General features: G+C 42.4%; 1 protein-coding gene across 1 annotated transcript; it reads right to left on the bottom strand.

Annotated features, from left to right (window-relative positions):
• Nucleotides 1-8,341: 8,341 nt before the first annotated feature.
• Nucleotides 8,342-20,305, bottom strand: LOC122785854 (sphingosine kinase 1). Its single transcript, XM_044051843.1, has 5 exons — nt 19,819-20,305; nt 13,907-14,056; nt 11,589-11,683; nt 10,692-10,807; nt 8,342-9,777 (listed from the first exon to the last, which is right to left on the bottom strand). The coding sequence occupies exons 1-5, from the start codon at nt 20,228-20,230 to the stop codon at nt 8,889-8,891; spliced, it is 1,662 nt and encodes a 553-aa protein (XP_043907778.1). The 5' UTR covers nt 20,231-20,305; the 3' UTR covers nt 8,342-8,888.
• Nucleotides 20,306-20,722: the final 417 nt, after the last annotated feature.

Below are 20,722 nucleotides of genomic sequence, written 5' to 3'. Positions count from 1 at the left end.
CACTCTGCACCACACTCTATTGTCTATGTATCTACAAAACCACCACCACGCTTTTGTTGTATGCCTGTGTATCTGCATATGCATGCAAGAGCTGCTCTGCAGACCCACATGACAGACTGCTGAGTCACCACTGTGTGTGTGTGTGTGTGTGTGGGAGAGAGGCGTGATTTAAGACCCGCACGTTGGGTGATGATGGACAATGAAGATGTTGAATGGAATCTCAAGCTGTTTTCCCGTTCCTATAACTTATGAACAGAGGACATGTGTCACTTTTTGCTCTGAAATATTAGAATTTCACATCCTCAGCCAACATGAAACCGCTTTGTATGTGTGTCTTTGCAAGTCACATGTGGTGGTTGTAGAGATCTGACAGGAAGAAATGTAAGGCTGTTAAAGTGCAGCCACTAAAGCAGCATTAAACCGGGAAACCAAGACAGTAAAATGTTGCCGTGGCAGCTGGCAGACGCTGCAGGATTCGCCCTGTAACGCAACTGTATGGATGTACAATTTTGTTTTATCACCTGGCTGCAGTTTGCTCGGTTTCCTCAGGAAACAGAGCACTGTAGTAGGTTCAGATGCTGACTGCAGAGACTTCATGTAATGCAACGCTCTCTCGCTGACTTTCTGTTTTCTGGAGGCTGTTGAATTTATAACACCAGCTGACACGGTGGCAATGGATTAGGCCTTCTATTTCACTGTATGTAAAGAATACAGTTGCTCCCACAGTAAATTAAAAGGATTTTTAAATCGCTTCACCTCGCCCAGGTGAATTATGTGTATCCGCAGGGAGGAAGGGCGTGAGAGACGGTACACATATTTCACAGCCCAGTCGGATGCATCAGCTTGTTTAGAAACCAGAGCTTTGTGCCAAATGTGGGGTGTTTTATTTGCTATATAAAAGTTAAATTCCCTCACTGTGTGAAAATAATAATACTAAATGAGTAATTTGGGATTCGAAAAACAGGAATTTATTCCAGTTTATTCAATAATTCATTTACATTTATTGGATTTTATGCTCCGTCAGCGGAAAGAGTTGAATATTTTCTAAGGTCATGGATGGTAGCGAGGCTAGAAATTGCGCTCAACATGCCAACAACTCGTTGCATGTTAAACCAGAAACCGCTTAAATACTAACAAACAGCGGACACACTTCTTTATACTAATAATCTGACTTCTCAACTGAATTACATTTCTACTGCAAAATGTGTTCCCATTTAGAGAAAAATAGACATTGAAGCAGTGCACATATGAGTGGACACCAGTGTGATTGACAGCTGGTATTGAAGGAGCCAGGTCTCATTTTCATTTGTGAGATCCCCACCACTTATTTCTTATGCCTGAGGCGGACACCGACCCTGGGGTCGTGCTGGGTTATTTGAGGTCACCTGTCATTTTTACTCGGGTGTTGCCGGTTGAAAGGGGCAGTTTTCTACTGTGCTCTTGTTTCCTTTGATTTGTTAAATGGAAAAATAAGCGGACATTGGAAGAAAATAAATCACTGATATCATTTCAAACACTCAGGAAGAATCTGGTCGGGATTTATACCCGAGTGCATGTAAAAACAATACCTAGCAGCAAACAGCGCCAAAGTACAGGACTGTGTCACTACAGGTGTTATCCAATAGGTGCCTTTTTGCAGTTGATTAGATGGATTTATTGTCAAAAACACACACGCACCATCAATTAAAACCATCATAAAAACATAAACGCTTCAGGATGAAAGCCTGATGATGATGATGATGATGATGATGATGATGATGACAGTTGAAATTCACTTTCCTGAGATGATGTCTCACTGGCAGTGTTTACAGTGAGTGAGCCACACCAGACTTCAGATCTGCACACAAGTCCAGGGTTAACCGATAGATTTCAAGAGGCACTTGTGTTTGTTTTGTGTTATTCAAACTGTGGTGTAAGATGATATTTCAATCCCCAGTCTCACAAAGGCGATGATACACAGGCTGTATAGACTGCCAACCAGGGAGACAAAGACAAGAGAGATTTGGATCTGTTGAGGCAGAGCAGCAGGTAAAAGAAATAAAAGATCTTACCCACACACACGCACACCTTTGCCTTCTACAGTTGAGGACACTGACACACCTACAGTAATGCATTCCCTGGCCCCTTAGCCAAACCGTGTCTATCAGCACTAAATGCCGAACCCAACCATAATCACAAAACCTGATTCTGTCCATGAGAAAGCCATTTTAATACTGTAGTTTAATGATTTTCATTTTAGCAGAAATTGAAGATTAATTATTAAGGATACCACCTTCTTGTGTCTGATCACAAACTCGAGTATGACACGTTTATGAACTATGAAGACCAATTCTCCAACTGTAACAAATACTGTTATAATAAACGGCCCAAACATGACTTTTATTTACGTGTTTACAGTCTGTGACATATATGATTTTTTTTTTTGACTGTATTACATTTATATCTGTCCAATATGCGATCCAGTGATTTTTAACCAGTATCGGACTGATACCAATACTGACTCATACTGATTCCCATCCCTAATAAAATATGCATGATGTGAGCCTTTATGGAGGCTGTCATTCTGGATCACCATGTTTGTACAGTCGCCCACATTTCTCTTTAAATTAGTTTTATCTGTGACTGTTGCCAATGAAAAGTATCAGGTTTATTAAGCTGTCCATTACACCATTTTATGGAATTAAACAAGTGTTCCCACAGTCAGGTCTGATAGTTTTGCTTGACAAAGCCTATTTTCAGATCTGAAGGACACAAATTATGTAAGATCATTTCCACAAAACAGAAATTGTCAACGTCATGTACGCACTGCAGCTTTAATTTAAAAGAAAAAAATATTTAAAACAATCTCCTTATCACCTCAGAAAGACATGCACGCACAGATACACAAACACATCAGTCTGAACCACTCCCTCCTCTGGCATGCAACAGATTGTTGGAGTGACATTTAATTAATCCTGTCAGCAAAGGTTAGAGAAACAAAGAAGAGAAGGGAAGGAGTTGAATTAAAGACCTAAACAGTGGATGTGACTCTTTAAGATTATCTATTTGCCAGGTGAAAACAATTAATCCCACGGAAGCACACGAGCTCCGCTTCACTCGGCCGACACTGAACTCAAACTTAATCAAACACAAATATTTGGCCCAATTTTATGCTCCGTGTGAATTTTCTTTGCTTCAAGGTTGCTATAGATGTTTGCTGTAAATCCAGATGGTGGAAGTAAATGTGTTTCCCCTCCCTGTCTTTTATCTCGAGCCCTTCTGTAAGGTATTCAACCCCTGCAGAGAGACACAGGAGACAACTTGTTTTATAGGTGTGATTGGAACGAGCTGTTCCAAGAATAAAAGGATGTACACGGAGAATAAATGAGGATCATCTCCACATCCTCAACAGGGAGTCCTATATGCATACAGCTGAGATGCATGGGAATTATGCAAGACAACCTTCTTTTTTTTCTTTTTTTAGAAGGGTGTTAGGTTCAGGAGAGTTAGAAGATGGGTTTTTAGATAACAAAATAATACTGTATGTACAGAGTAAGACAAGGTGATTGATTTGCTTATCAGGGCCTGAGCTATCCGTCTTTCAAAAGTCATTGTCCAGACGCTTGTCCACTGGAGTTTTACAGTTCACTGCATTTTCACCCTCGCGTTCATTCATTCATTCATTCAGAGCACAATATTATCTTAGAGCTGCATCAGAGGGTATTTGAACCTTGTTGGCGAGACAAAATGAATGGTACAGCAGCATTATTGTGACAGTTGTTTCCTCTGTGATAGATTGCGTCTTTGTATGGATGAGACATCTAAATATTCAGCTGCCGTCCGTGGCGAAAATCAGACTTTTACAGGCTGCTGCCATCACAGGGACAAATGTGCTGGAGGTGGCAGCTGCCGTAGAGGACAGGACAACAAAAGGTCAGAGATTACTTGGATCACTTATTGTAATTGATAGTAAAACTGGCAGCGTCGAGGTGACCTTCACCACGACTTGTTTTTGATGCTGTCTGAAGTCAGAGACAACGAGCACAGAGTGACGATGATGGGACACACAGCAATGATGATCTGTGGCTTCCTGTAGAACAATAAGTCTGCACCCTGTCTGACAACTGCTCAGGTCCACGACATATCACACACCTAAGAGCTTAATATGGGCTTTTTTCTTTTTATTAACTGGTGGAAAGTCTGGCAGCAGCATTCTGAACCATTGGTCACCTGGAGATGGTGGAGTTTGACAAACTCTCACGCAAGCACAATAATCCAAGTTGAAGGGGTTGAGTGCATGGATGATAGTTTCAAAGTCTTTACTAGATAAATAAGGTGTCACGTTTGCTATTATTCTCTCGAACCCCTATACAAAACCAGGAACCTCAAAAAAGGAACACCAAGATTTCTACTGTGGAGTAAGGGGAGACCAAGTGTGTTTACCACCTGTAACTAATGTAATCTAGTACATAAGCAGCCTTTATAAGTATCTGATCATCAGAAATGAACTATATAGTGCAGACTTTTATATTTGTACTACAGTACACCAAAGTGAATGGTATAAAGGTGGCGAGAGTGATTTCAGTCTCAGCCTCTGTTGCCCTCTAGTGGAGGAACAGGGGAGCTGCACTATATGATGTAAATCTAAGATGAACTCTCTGTCCATAAGTAGCTGTGAAGTGCAGACCTATGTTGTTCAGTAACTTCCATTTATTTAGTTATGTGTCTGAAGATTTAAAATATTAGAAATGCAACAAATGGTCTGGGTTACGCATCCGACACTGGTCGTGAAGTTCAGTTAATGACTGTTAACGACTTAATTGGGCAACACTGGATGTAAGGTTGGTTTGAGCATTTCTGAAACTGCTGAAAATGAAGTTTTAAGGAACATGATTCACTCATAATGTCCAGTGAACAGCAGATACACAGATAGAAGTTGTTGAGGAGAGGGAGCCGCTGTAGAGGCTACAGTATCTCATTATGACTATAAAAAAACAGCTTATCTCCTAATGATGATGACAGCTAAAGACCATGTGGAATTTCTTTTTAGTCTTTTTAGTCTAACGGATCAGTGGCCTGTTATGTCTCATTAAAGGATGATCATTCACTGTTCATGATACAGTAGACTGTATTGATTATTGGTGTATTTATGTCTCCCTTTTTGCAATTCTCTGCCTCTTTTATGTCATCTTAGAATCTCTATTATACTACTACTACTATGGCATGCTCCATAGTAAACAATTCTAATGTAATTAAGCCACATTCAGTATGTATTCATTGAAATGGTCAAAGAAAGAGACACATGTGTTTTATGTATGGATTTATTAATTGGGTTTCTTTTTTTTAAAAAAGACTTACAATAAAATAAAAGGTGATAATATATACCTGGTGGTCAACAGTCAGTTTAACAAGTGTATAACTGAATATGGTTTCTCAACCCTTAAATCCAGTTAAACATCTCTCCAAAAAACGTCACAGATCATACACTTGATGATACACAGGTCACATTTTCATTATATAGAGAATTTGTGTGTTTATATGTTTAAGGAATTAATTTTTTTCTTTTGTCTTTTTTGGGGTATTTGCTATCTTGGGCATTGACTAAGGCACTTTCTAGAGAAACTACTTTCCCTTTTTTTAACTCAAAGTAAAAACAAGCTGCAAACATACATGTCATGCAACTTACAGAACAGTATTTTTTTTGTTGCTACACAGACAGTATCACACAAATCCATCAAACAATTGTCGGTTTATATCACCACATAAAACAGCAAAGCTATAAATGAAACATTGTTCCCCTTATCTCCCCCTTTTCCTATGTCAGTATGGATATGATAACAAGACATGGCATATTCCAATTATTAGAGAACATCATTGGCGTCTCATCTTTTGCCACTCATTTATAAAATGTCTGGACATTTGTGTTTCAAACAAATGGGATTAGACAGGATTACATCCAAAAAGCAGCCAGTGGACGGCAACATTTTAACAGTATTATACCGCAACTTAACAGTGGAGTTGACATAATGGATTTTGCATGTTTTTAAGTCAATTTCAATCATAAACAATTACAATAAAATAATATAAAAGAGGCGGCTCTTTGACAAAGTCAGTTAACATATGGATATAATCCAAATGTGTTTAACTCCTGCTAGAGGAGTAATATTTGAGGATTCAAGCGGAGAGAGAGACCCCTCACTCCAGATTACTGCAATCACACAAAAAACAAAAAAAAACGTTTGCATAGGTTCATTCCTCGCCCTTATGAAATGTGCTTTACACATTAAACAGTGCCCTGATAACTCGGCTGAGGCTACAGTAATGATAGAAGGTCAGTCACAGTTATCACACAGATGTCAAATCAAGATAAAGGCAAAAAAAAATAATAATAATAAAAATCGGCACTGCAGTGAAAATGAAATTTTACAGATGTTGACTCGGGTCAACTTCAAGTACATCACAGTCTGTTATGCGGACTGTATGAAAAATAATTAGGGAGGGAGAAGGGCGTGGTTATGGGGTAGTGCATTTTGCTGAAAGGATGTTTTTTTTTTTTAATCAAATTATAAATGGTTATAAAATGTTGCCATATACTAACTTCATGTATCTTCACACAATCAGCCAGAATGTTACTGCACATTAATATACACATAACTGAATAATTGTTCTCAGCGCAGGGAGGAAATTATAGATTACAAGCCCACAGTAACTCATGATTATTATTGCTCTAATTTTAAAGGTAAATTAAGTTGCATATAATGTGTCAACTTACTTGGATGCATAATACTGTATGTTAAATGACTATATCTTGAGATTGTTTTTTGAACATTCATATGATTTTAAGCCTAAAAGGTAAAGTTGAGACAATCTTTTACAAAATTCAATCTCTGTACTTACGCATGCTACAGTTTACTGTTGCATGCGAACCCCATTGTCTTTGCCATTTAATGGTCACATAAGAGGATTTGGCTGGCAAAACTCAAATCATTAAGTTCAGCTCAAACAGTCAGATGTCAGGCTGAGGACATGTCAGGAAACAAACCGCAAGAGATTAATCCGTGCGCTGAATATTCTCTTCCATCTCTTGATTATTAAAGCACATCTTTGGTCTTTGAATCTGACAATTCAGATGATAAGGGGATAGCCTGCATTTTTCTCGTGTACATATTATAAACAGCCTCGGGGTACATGCATTTTATTATGAACATCCAAGTGTCCTTTTAAAAGTGCTAGAATTATGCACTTAACGGTGGATTCTTTTATTTTGTTACATTTCCAAGTGTAAAGCTAAATTAAATTGTAAATGGAAACATTAGTCATATGAGCGCTAGCCTTTCCCCAATAATTTTAAGACTGACCCTAAAGAACCCTTTGTCTTATTTGCAAGTATATGAAAAAAAACAAACATTTTATGCTCCTTTTAGTGACTCATTGATCCAGCAAACACAGTGGGGAAAGAATGTGTGCTACAGGTTACTGCACTGTGACTCACTCACAACCCAAGAACCTGATCAACAGCATTCTGTGAAACCCATTAATCTGTCAACGTCATACAGTTTGGTTTTAGCACATACAGTAGCATTCACACAGTAGGACGGTATGGTGTCTGCTACCCTGACGACATTCTGTATCGTTTGAAAGAGAGTTTGAACTGATGCATGAAACAGTTCTGGTATTGTGACCTGAAACAACATGTGTGTGTATGAGAGAGGGTGAGGGGTCACTGATGATGATGCATCATTATCATCAACATCTGCACTCTCCAGTGCACTAATGCTCATCACCAACTGCAGCAAAAAGGCCACGCGGTCGTGGAGAACACTTGACTCCCTCCAGCTCACTTGGTGTGCATGGGGATGCTGACTGGAAGCCCACACTTTCCATTTTGTTGTGCTTTAGCCATCCTTGTGCATTTCAAAACTCACATTTTATGAAGAAAATCATCCTCTGTGTTGATTACACTTCTGCAAATGTAAAGCTTAAAATGAAGTACACATTAGATGCTGCTGGCTTATTTACAAAGGGAACAAAAGAGTGTGTACAATCTTAAGATGGCAAGATGTTAACGGGATCATGTGCACACTGGACTAACAGATCATGCTAAGTGCTGCAGTGATGTAGAGTGTACTCTACTGTATGTAGAGGAGGAGGAGGAGGAAAAGAAAGTAGTAGTAGTGTAGGAAGACTGTGTTTGTGTAGGCAGTTCTGACAGTTGACTGGAGAGTAAGAGAAGGAAGGGGACGTGGAATGGATTGAGCGCTGGTGGAGGTCTAAGCTCAGCGGGCCAGGTTTCTGTCTGCCTCACATGCACTGCATCTATAAGCAGCTGTAGGATGTGTGCACGCAGAGAGGGAGTGGGTGCTCAAGCTCAGTACTTTAATAGATCTGACATTGCATTAGGAGATTTTAGAAAAAAAAAAGCTATGCCAAGATTACAGATATGTCAATACCTCCAAACCGAGGGGGAGGTGATGTTATAAGTGCGGTTACCCAGCAGGGAGATTGGCGGCCTGATGTATGGAAAATTGTGCTTCTTTTTACATGTCATGCTTATATGGTCCGGCAACAGCATGACACCTCTGATAGCTCTGATCCATCTCCACAAACACACACACACACATATATACACATTGATATTTCTTTCTAATGCGTATACACACAAAACTCCCCTCTTTGTTCTCTAAGCTGGTGCCAGCCAGCAGCGAGAACAACCGACCATGGCTTTGACCCTGAATCAGACATCGAGAGCACAAGATGTCGTTTCTATAGAAAAATAGAAGAATGTCCAGGCTGATAAAATGTCTTTGGCACTTCTGGAAACACGACACACATAAAGGAAACAAGACTAGAGTATAAAAAGGCCAAACTACAAAGCTCTACAACCAGACACGGATTAAGATAATCCAGATTCAGCCATATATGAGTCTGGCCAGCCCTGGGTGAATTTGTGCTTGAACAGGCCCGTATTCCACCATCTCCCCGTCCACAGAGATCACGCCTTGTGGAGAGATTGGCTCGAGCCGCAGGGCCTTCACCTTCTTGTACACGAGGTGAGGGCAGCCACACGCTAAGTGGGAGCCCTTCTCCATGGCAAGGAAAAGGCGTAGCAGGGCGGGCCGGGAAATTCCGGCTGTCACGTAAAACAGATGAATGAACCCGTCATCTGCCATCGCACCAGGAGCCGTCCACAGGTCCTCAGCAAGGTGGGACTGGTAAATGGCCAGCACCAACACAAAGTCCTCCTCCTTGACCACTGTCCAGCTCTCTGGTACTGGCTGGTCCAGGCCAGGGAGAAGAGAATCCACCAGTGTCTTGGTCTTGGCATCACCTTGCGTCTCAGTTCCTTTGGTAGTGATAACACTGGTGATGGGGTTGGAGTTTGTGGTGCTGTGATTGCGATGATGATTCTGATTTGGGGACGTGGGGATAAGCTGACAGGGAAGGGAGGAGCAGAGTGAAGGGTGCTGAGGTGTGGAGGGAGGGTGGCTAGCTGTTATGGTGCCTTTCTGAGGTTTTGGTGTCTCCTTAACGGCTAGATATGCTAATTTGCCCTGATAGACTTTGAGGGAGTACAGGCGCACCAGGGTGCCCATCAGAAAGCGGATGGCGCCAACATGGCGGTACTTCTCACTCTCAATGTCGACATCTGCCACAAAGCCCCAGGCCAGGGAGAGGAAGGAGAAGAGGCGCTGCTGAGAGGACAAGTGGATCGACACCAGGTCCAAAGAGCCGACAAGACCTTTGCACAACATGAAGCCACAGCTCAAGAGCAGTTCTTCATTCCAGGCTGGGGGTGACCTGAGAGGGTTGTTGTAAAGAATAGTCAGAATAACAATAGCTGCAATAAAAAATAGTATCTATCAATATTTTTACAAGATGTAACGCTGTGCTAGTTATTCAAATTACTATTGCACGTATACATTCATGGTGCAGGTGCATAGACTGTATAAAAACCATGATGGAATCCAGGCCGATGCATTTTTAGACCAGGGATGAGAGAACAGAATTCATGCCCTATCCGCTAAAAGAATGAAACAGTTTGAAGTTAATGGATGGTAGAAAGACATGGAATGGTGCTCCACATGGTACTTAAGTTGTTTTGGTCTGTGACGTAACAGAACAACTGGATATCACCTCCGAGTGTAGCACAGGCGAGCACACTTCATTCAGTAAATCAGTTTCCTGCTAATGATATATACTGGTGCAAGGATATTACTACATTTAAATGTGGTGGTTGGGTTTTTTTTGTATTGTGAATACGTCTATAAATATACACCATGCACCATGACAGCTTACAGACTCAGGTTATTACCCTTGGGCATAAATACATTTATAGGCCAAATTCTTTTTATTTCAATCTCTTGTGTTGTGCCAAGAACCAACCAGCAGATGGAGATAATATCCTGAAAATGTGCAGGGCAATCTGCACTTGGGACTATAACGCTCATAATGTGCAAGTTTTCAAACCCATTACATCATTCCTTTGAGAGTTATCAGCCTTAAATGACCTCTGGCTGCACGGCAAAGTAGTTCCAATTTGCTCCACTGCCTCCGTTCCCTCCTGAGGAGCGATGTGCCCAGTCAGCCTTTGGCATAATTACATAGAAAGGAGATAAACCGTTCTTTTTTTAGGCCGAGGATGGTTTTGTCTTTGGTCTTCTTTTGCGCTGTCACTCCATGCATTTAAATGACTCATTAGTGGACTGACTCACTGTGAGTAGTGGTGGACGGAGGCGGCCAAGGCATTGCCTGAGCCACCAGGTAGAATTCCGAGAGGAGTCTGGATGGCCTCTTGCCAGTCCTCTCGCTCCATTAGACCATTTATCACCTGAAAGGGGGGAGGAAAAAAAGCTGAATTAGAATATTTTCCTAAATAGAAAATGATGTCTGTGTTATAACAAAACCATGCAGTGGCACTTAACACTGTTGTGTGTTTTATTTTATTCAGTCCATTTGTGGCTGTACTTAATATAGGTGTCACTACAGCCCATGGCCAAGAGGAAAGGAATTGGGCTTGTAACTGGAAGGATGCTGGTTCAATCCCAGCATGGGATGTCCCTGAGCAAGATACCCAATCCCCTATTTTTCCCCAGACACCTGGCTTGTATGTGTCACTGCTGGTGTGTAATAAGGATGGGTTAAATTCATGATCACTAATTGGTGTGTGTGCAAAAATAACAAATTCTAACAGCTCATTATCATGTGTACATTGCTGTGTTTCAATGTCATCATGAAGTCGCATCATCCTGCCTAAGGACTACAGAAAGAAATTGACCAATAGCTACTGGCACATTCCCATGTTTTGTCCCTATTTTCAAATAGAATAAATGAATGAAAATGTACTTCATAGGAAATCTGAAACAACCCTGGTCTCATGAGGATTTATGCATTCACAATACAGCATTGAGCATAAACGCGGCCTCACAGTGCAGGAATCACAACAACAGGACTCCTTTGTCATGTGTAAATACAAATTAAGATTTTACTATTCTGAAAAGGGCTAAAAACAGACACTGGGGTGAGGAGGGGGCGGGTTTATATGTCCACATGTGCGTGGATTACAATAGTGGTTCTTTGAAACAGAAATAGGTCAGGTGAAGTCAAAGCACCTCAAACAGCAGCCCGTCTCCAGACATAATAACCAGGGCATCCCACTGTGACAAGTCTGCCTTCCTCACCAGCTCCCGTGCATGGTTCTGGTGCTCTGTGAGGCACAAGGGAGAGGGAGAGAGAAATATGAGACAAAAACTGAGTGTAGGGCAAATCATTGAATAAAAACGGGGACAAGGGCAGAGAAGAGACACGGCCCCATCCTCGCCAGCCTCTGGGGTAGGATCAAGGAGATTAGGGAGAAAGGGGATTCAATTTCCCCTTATCAGAACAGAAACATCACATTAATCAATCCAGTGGCTACTCAGCGGCTCCAAGACAGCTTAACGGGCCTGCCAACATCTGTGACCCACCAATATCTGTGTGTGTGAATGTGCCTTTTGTGTTTGTTATGTGTCTGATGGTTAATGGGCTGGTGTACAACTGAGCTGTTTTAACCTAGTTTTATTGGCAGCAGCTTTAAGAGGGTTTCTCTGCAGGGGTCTCTGTACAATCCACAGACTCTGCAGTGTAGTGGCATGTGTGGGGGAGAGATAGCTTTAAACACAGACGGAGGGAGGGAGGGAGAGACGGAGTGAGGCAGACAGACAACAAAGTTAGTGAGTTTTGATGCACTGCATCATGGAGGAAGTATTTCCCACTCCAGCTGATGTATTGATCAAGGACGAAACTGAAATAAAAACAGGAACTGCATCCCATCCCCTTTCCTTTTACTCTGCTCTCTCTCACACGCACACCCTAAACAAAACATTATCCCTAACCTTATCCCTAACCCATTAATGCTGAACCTAACCACAATTTAAATCTTACCCATAAACTTAACCAATTGCTCAAAAATAAGATTTGACCTCAACCCTAACATCTTAAGTGTCACCTTAACCAGACCTTAAAGGTGGTCCTGCTTGACTCGAGCTGGACTTTAGCACTTCAGGGCTCAAAGGCCTACTGGCCCTGACAAGTTCAGAATCAGAAATAGATTGTCTGTCATGACAGAAACACTTCTTTGACATGGCTCAACACACAGCATATGGTAAAATACCCAGCATAAATGAACATAAAAGTGGTATAATGCATGTATGCCTGTTTTAATTGCGTATTCCTTACTCTAATACTTGATCAGTGTTTATAGTCCATAAGAGGTAAAAAAGTATACACACACACACACCCTCCTGTTGGGTGATCTAGTGCTGTGCTGACAGTCAGGGGCACAGCTGACTCAGCATTCTGAGCCCGCCAGGACCCATGCTGCATGGCTGATGCTATACTTTGCAGCCACTTAGTTATCCAAGGAGTCACTGCCAAATAAACATGAACGTGAACCTAAGCCCGAGGACAATTCCTGATTACAGACAATTGTATAATTACTGGGTAAATCCATGCCCCTCGTAACACCCACCACCTTCCCGTGTGGTTAACTGGGGTGCACTGAATGCTTCATATAGGTTCTTGCTCTTCCTTGGGGAAAAAGGGCTATGTGATATGTTCATCAAGGAGCTCTGCCTCTAGCAAAGGTTAATCCACTCCTCGTCACATGTGCCTGGCTCCCGTGTCTGACCACTGAAGGCCCTTCTCCCCCCACCCTTTCTGCTCTACTCCAGTCTTCTGGCCCAGGTCGACATCAGTAATTACTCTGTCTTTGTCGTCACCATCCAGCTGTTGTCCTTTCTTTAAGTAGCAGGAGTTTGCACATCGGCGTGTGTTCTTAAAAACACATTATTTTCCCCCTCCTGCTCCTCCTTGTTATTCTCTGCCTCTGCCTCAGAGATTCAGCTGGTGTTCAGTGAGGCTGTGTTTAAAGGGTCCGTGATGCACTGTGCTCTGACCTTTTTGGTATGACTTAAAAAAAAAGTAACAGTAACCGTCAGAGGACAGGAGTTAAGGTCAGAAAAAGCCATCACCAACTCATGCAGAGTCTGCAGCAACTTAAATGGCAATGTGGGTGTGTGAGTCAGTCAGTCAGTCAATGTGGCCGATGGATTCATAGACGTGTCTAACAGGTGATAGAATATGTGGCGCTGATTTCTCATATTTCTCATTGATAAGTAAATCACATGATTACAATTCTAAAATGAGCATAAATAATATTCAGGAGTCATTTCTGTGTGTCTGAGAGTCTGAAAGTAATGATACACATGTCAACAGGCTCTTGCTCGATGCGTGATGTGCTCAGACTCTCATCATCTATCCATGATTGCACCACGATGGGTTTGAAAGTTTAATCCCCCACTGTCAGACTGACCTTGAAAAGATTGTTATCTAGTGCATGAATAACACGCGAGGTAAAGTCTCTATACCGCGCCGTGCGGGTGTTACTGACCTGTGATGATGAGACTGTAGGGAACAGCGGCCTCGGTGAGCATGCCCTCTATGTGGGCAGTGAAGAGCTGCAGAGCCTGGCCACGTCCACTGTGAGGGTTCACGAGTATCATGACTCGCCGAGGCCGACGGACCTCCATGTATGTCACACCTGAGACAGACAGACAGACAGACAGACAAGAAGGTGGGCGGGGGTTGTGAGAGAAGGAATGGACTGAGAAGACAAAACAAGACTACGCATTACTGAATATTTGAAAAGATGTATGCAGACAGCCTTGGCCTTTTAGGTCTCCGTGGCACAGAAAGACACTATGTAAAAAAAAAAAGAAAAAGAAAGAAGCTTAATGTCTGTGATGTGCTGCTTTCTTCCAAGAGAGAAGCCTTACAGAGCCATCTCAGCTCGGATCTACTGATTCATAAAAGCAGCTCTGTGACAATGTTCTCATGTCTATTCTCCCAATCTTAAAGGGTGCCCTTGTTTGTTTAATTCATGCATTACACATTTATATTTGAGTTGGACAAATGCAAATGAGACAGCAAACAAGAAACCAATCAAAATGGCAAGAGAAAGGAAAAGTTTCTTGCATAAATATGAAACTGAAGTCAGTGGCATAGACTGGAAACAACAAGCATGTTGATGATTCCTGGGTTGCAGGATCCAGATCCAGTTGCAGGGCTATTATCATTATTATAGTAATAATAGTAGTAGTATTGTCATTGTCATTATTATGCTATGATTGATATCAATATTATTTTTTTTAATTATACAAAAAATCCATGCTATTTCTTGTATAAACCATTGTAATGCTTTTTTTTTTTAGCAGTTGACAAACCAGCTGAAAGGTGCATTACCACCACCTTTATTAATGTGCAGCTGGCGTGCAAAGAATTATGAGATTATGAGGTCAGCCGTGATGCATCCTTCATGGACGGGCAAACGTCAGCCACATTTGAAGGAGCCGACGACTCCTGTGACAACTGGGACAGCCCACTGTACTGTGCTGTAATGCATTTTGACAACATCCGGATGATGCATGCACATTTGGAGGATGCAGCCTTGACGACTGGGGCACAGCTACAGTGTCAGGACTCTGATTTAAGGCCTTTGCAATCGCAAGAACGAAGAAATTAGTTATTTCCCTTCTTTTGTCTTCTCTGCATCTGGGTTATCCCAGAGCACGTTACTCACCAGGGATCACATCAAATGTAAAAATCCATTTTGGGGTTAAGGACAAAAACTTCAGCATCAAATACATGCATAACTATCGGGCTGTAGCTGATGCTGACTATAGAATCAGGCAGACAATTAAATCTGCACACTGATGATGTAAATATATAACTTTTTCTTTCTTCTTCTTTTCATTTCAGGACCCCAATTTCTGCTGATGCATTGACGCAGTTGCAGCCACCCTGTCAATCATTTGGTCCATGACAACAAAAATATCTCGGAGAAAGAGGTGTGAACCCACCAGGAAGAGTGAGGTGAGAGTGCAGTATCAAGCAGGCACATGCCAAACTCCGCCTCCATTTACCCACACAGGGTTGTCATTGTTTTGTGCTCGTGTAAGAGCACAATGTGGCTCTCAGACAAGGCTTTAAAATCAGGGTCTGCACTCGAGTGAAAAGCACGCCTTTCATTAACCCACAGATATTTGACGGTGAACAGTTCAGAACCCTGTGGCCATGTTGACACAGCACTCAATCAATGTACACGTCTCACTACTGGTGTAGTTAATCAAACGGAATAATGAATATGAGGTTTACCAAGAAGGTAATTCGGACACATCTACACATACATCTTGCTTATTTCATAATAAGTACTAATAATAACTTGGTCATAAAAATCAAGCTGTCTCGGACCAATCAGGACGAGGCAATCCTTTAGTAAAAGTGTATATGGATGATAGCCCTGATAAAATAGATAGTTGTTGAAACATGTATTCTCATGGCGACATTGAAGTAGCATCACTGAGTCATTTAAGGTACATGGGACCTATGGGACTATGAACACCTGTAAACATGTTTGTAGTAATATATCCAGTGTTCTGAGCTGACCAGACATTCTGTCAGCAAGTAAGGGTAGAGGTGAAATGCTGGTACAGTACAGCAGCCAGGTTCTTAGAGTCACCTATGAAACATCTGCAAATAATATCTCCACACAACAATGAGGGTCACAGGTCACTGGAGCCAATCCCAGCTCACAAAGCGCTAAAGGTGGGGTACACCCTAGACACGTCACCATCCACGCTTACATTCACACATACAGGCAATTTACAGAGTCCAAAAGGGAGAACATGTAAACGCCATGCAGAAACGCCCTCGTCCGGACTGGGTCATGAACCCAGGTATTTTTTGCTGCCAGGCAACAGTGCTAGCCACTATACTGCCGTGTGGTCATCGTCGAATTTAAATCAGTACCTCACTAAAAGAACTTTGTCAGTGTAGGTCATTTCAATTCACATTGATCAGTGTTATATTTTTTTCTGTCACTCTTTAAAAGTAGATAATGATGTTCCAGCACCAATACTATGTTATTGTAGGTTATAAATTGCTTCTTAGATTACTATTCCTTCCTTCTATGTGCAATACACTTATTTATGCTGTAAATATCAAGTCCATACTGTGTATATTCTGCTAACTGTCTATAATGTACATAATGTCTAAGTCTTATCTTATCTTATCTTATCTTATCCTCATGAAGACTAAAACCAGGTTCTACTGAACCTGGTTTCTGAGAAACTGACTAAGTTTGAATTGTGATTATGGTTAAGATTAGGTTACGGATAATGTTTTTCTTAGGCTGTCCAAATGAATGCACTTTCCTAGGAAGAATACCGCTGAAAACTTGTGCCGGTGTGTGCGGTCTGCGTGAGACGGGAAGAATAATGCAGGGTGTGAGGGTGTATGTGAAATCTGTCTGCGGTGTGATGTTGGATACCTGCAGGCACAAACTGTCTATCACACCAACGAGCAAGCTTTCAGCTGCAGTGTGTGTATTTCACAGTTGCAAGTAGGTAAACACACACAGGCACGCACACACACACACACACACACACACACACACCGGCAGAGAGGTGACAGGCAGAGTGGATGTGACTATGTGTCTGTGCTAACAAGTGCTGAGCTGACAGAGCGCGGTTATCATCTCGATGCCACAAGTGTATCACTGCGGAAAAATTCCTAATTAAGATGTGCTGTGGCCTCAGCCTGACACACTGAAGCACAGCATGGATTTGCAGAACCATGAAACTATTCAAGTATAACTCATGGAGCAGAGACAACTATGTGGGCAACTGCAGGTGAAAGCTGTCGCACTCTATCCAGACTGGCCTGACGTGTCTGCAAACAACCTGCATTCTTGGGTTGGGTGAGGGTTTGCTGAAGAAATGAGGAGGAGCAAATCTACTGAGCATAAAAACCAATGCCCACAGCCACCAGGCTGGCTCTGTGAAGGGGAGCTGACAGGCCATTGTTGCCGTGTGACACTGAGCAGACGACGGAAGCTCCAGAGGGACCGGGATGCTGCTCAGGGTGAGAGGTCGTCTACCGACGCATTCAGCTCTCGTCTTCTTCACTGAAGGCAGAAAGAAAACCTGGCACACATCTCAAAGGTGTACTGGAAAAATCGCTGCTCACAAGTCCAGGAGGAATGTCTAGTTAGAAGCCGTGTCTCCAGAAGCAGTTCATGAGAGTTTGTGTCTCTTTTTTTTGTAATTGGTAGGAAATACAAAATTGCACAAAAATACAAAAGTGCATCACAATAATAACTTTCTGCCTAAAATACCAATCTTGCATTGCATTTGCACTTTTAATCCTGCAGTGCCAGATGAGATGACATGCAATTAACTGGGGGGCTAAATACACAGTGGGATTAGTGAACACACTGACTTTCACATACCCTCTGCAATGTGGCAGCAAAGCAACAATTCTGCTGCCATTTAGTAGCACTTTACTCATTTAAAACATGCAGTATTTTCTGCTAAATACTGTATTATTGGCTGGCCTGGATGTAGGAAGCTAAAACAAGCTTATAAATCAATTATATGAAGAAGGCCTGTAATGAGAGACTACTAGATGGCTGAGATGGTTGAATGGTAATGTATGTGTTGCCCTTTCATTCGTCCATTGTGAGGGCAGTGCTGAAGATGGGGGCATCCAGCCACCATCTGTCTGCCTGCTTAGCATACGGGGCTGAAACCCAGAGTCCTGCTGGCCGCAGACCAGAGGGACGCTGGCTGTTCATCATCACACAGAGCACAGTCTGTCTCTGTGTCTGCAGTGTTTACCTGAAGGCTGCTCTCATTTCCAATCCCACCTCAGCCGACACTTCCATCTTCAGCAAACCATTCCGAATTAGTCATGGCCAAGTCAACTATCTGCTTCCTCTTTGAAGTGAAATCTAGCTGGTAGTGGAGGATACTGCCTAACCTGACATGAAGGACTCAAATTGTATTCCCTGATAAACAGAACTGACGGAGAAGTACCATGTACATTCTCTCTTTAGATGAGTCTCAGTTGTCCAACACAGATTTATATTCAGAGTAGATTCCTGGTACAGCTCACATGCAAGAACCCTGAAATTGAATACCATGCATTTGATTCAATACAAGTTACAGTATATGTGGATAAGTGGAGACTGTGCATAATATCTATATGTCACAAACACCACTGATAGACATCTGATATCATGTCCTTCTCCCAAATGAGTTACACACAAGCAATTAGCAGTGTAAACATTTCACAACAATAGTATTTATGTTATAACTGTCTTATTGTACAGCAGGACAGAGCAACGAGAAGCTATACTGAGAATAGAAGACAAAGGAACCTGAGCACACCACAGTCTGAGCCCGTTTCCCAAACTTTCTCTATGGGGACCTACTTTTGAAAGATGCCAAACTGTTGAGACCCCAAATCATAACGTAATTCAAAGCGAGAGCAAATTTGTGCATCATGTAGCCACTCACTTACAGCCACACCTGTAACCTAATATAATTTTGAATTGGTAAATGAATCATTTCCAATAGATGCTTGGTGTATACCCATAAATCTCTACTAAACAGGTGGGAAAACTCTGAAAGAACTCTCCCACAAGTCTTTGGGAATCACTGGTCTGCAAAGAACATGATCTTTCAACCGATTCCAACAATCAAGTCTCTGCGGACAGAGGATCAGGTGGGAATCTGTTTCAATGATCAGTTTGTGTGTGTGTATATGTGGCGTGTGAGGTCTGAAACGACATCAACAAAGTTGTTTCAGTCCCTGCAGTCAGGTAGATCACCTGACAGAGCAGGTAGAGCGGGTGACAGAGCAGATGTCTAACCTCTTTGCCAAAACCTGTTTTTGTAAATGGAAAGGTGTAGTATAATCCAAGTAGCATAGGTCTGAAGTCAGACCAACCTACACCCACACATTAGCCTGCTTTAAAATGGCACACTTAACAAAACCTTTTGCACAGCTGGCCAATCCTGGTCCTGGGGACCAACTGTCCTGCATGTTTTAATGTAACAAATGTACTTTATTTCTGTAGCCCTTTACAACAACCCACCAAGTGGTTTACAAAATAAAAACATGAAAATGACAATTAAAAACACAAGAATAAAAAGTGAAATAAAAGAATAAAACTAATCCTGGTCGAGTTTCCCTGCTCCAACACACGATACTAATAAATAGGTCGTTATCAGGCTGCTGTTGATGAGCTAACCATTTGAATCAGGTGTGTTGGAGCAGGGGAAACACCTAAAACATGCAGGGCAGTGGGTCCCCAGGACCAGTATTGAGAGACCCTGAGAAAAGAGACCTCTTATCATCAAAACATCATAGTATTTAATGCCATGTTCAATTTCTATTATATGCCTTTAGTGTATATAAAGTATTTAAAGTGATGTGACCCCCCCACTGCTGGATGCTCACCGTCTCTCCTGGGCGCCTGCTGTCCTGCAGCATCTCTGATGGCATGAGCCCACCGCTCAGCCTCCTGCAGGTTGACCAGCGGGTCCTGGACCAGCGCCACCCGAAAGCACTGCTCCACTCTCTGCCGGGCCACTCCGGCGCTCATCCACCGCCTCTTGAACGGATAGAAATAGGCGGTGAAGTAGGCTCCGACGTCCGCGCTGTCCGGCCCTCTGTACGCCCGACAGCCAACACAGTCGCTCAAGTTGAAAACCACCTTAGTCCGGCCGGGCGATGAGGAGATCCTCTGGATGGTCAGGCTGCTCTCCTTCAGGCTCACCGAGTACCGGAGCCTGTCGTTGAGCGTGTCCGTGAACTCCCCGTACAGCGTGCCCACGAACCCGTTCCGCCGTTGGGATGGGTCTGTCTCCATCCCGACCGGAGAGAGCGACGCGTCCCGCAGGCCGGTGAGTGGATGTCGAAGTGGCGTAGCCTCGGATCAGAGCAGCCTGTGGTGGGACCGTGCCGTGTGTGTGTGTGTGTGTGTGTGTGTGTTGTTAACTGCAGTTTTCCTAGTTCAGAGTCTCTCCCTAGTGAGTGAAGAGGGAATAGCAGTGATGGAGCAGGAGGACATCACAGCTGGACGTCCCGACGCCCCGACGCCAACAACAGGCCCTCCTCAGGAATGTAAGAAACCCTTAATTCCATGATTTAATCTGCTGAAACCTTCATTATTTTAACACGTTATAATGTCAGTGTTCTCAGACAGGGGTCTGGGAGTCTTGTCTGTGGGTATGTTAAGCTCTTCAAATGTCGTTTAATGCCCACATTTAAAAAAATATAGATTTTTATTTACATTTTTTGAAGCAAAATATTCATGCTATTTTTATTTGCTAAAAAGCCACTAATTTAGTAATTAATTAAC

The sequence above is a fragment of the Solea senegalensis genome, linkage group LG19, assembly GCF_019176455.1.
Source record: "Solea senegalensis isolate Sse05_10M linkage group LG19, IFAPA_SoseM_1, whole genome shotgun sequence".
Taxonomy (NCBI): domain Eukaryota; kingdom Metazoa; phylum Chordata; class Actinopteri; order Pleuronectiformes; family Soleidae; genus Solea; species Solea senegalensis.
Note: the sequence above shows the minus strand (reverse complement) of the source record. Positions and strands in the feature narration are given on the sequence as shown.

Coding starts and splice junctions, on each gene's coding strand:
- LOC122785854 (XM_044051843.1), bottom strand. CDS start 20,230: ATGGAGACAGACCCATCCCAACGGCGGAACGGGTTCGTGGGCACGCTG. Junction 14,057..19,818: donor GCAGGCGCCCAGGAGAGACG/GTGAGCATCCAG, acceptor TGTCTGTCTCAG/GTGTGACATACATGGAGGTC. Junction 11,684..13,906: donor CTACAGTCTCATCATCACAG/GTCAGTAACACC, acceptor TGTGCCTCACAG/AGCACCAGAACCATGCACGG.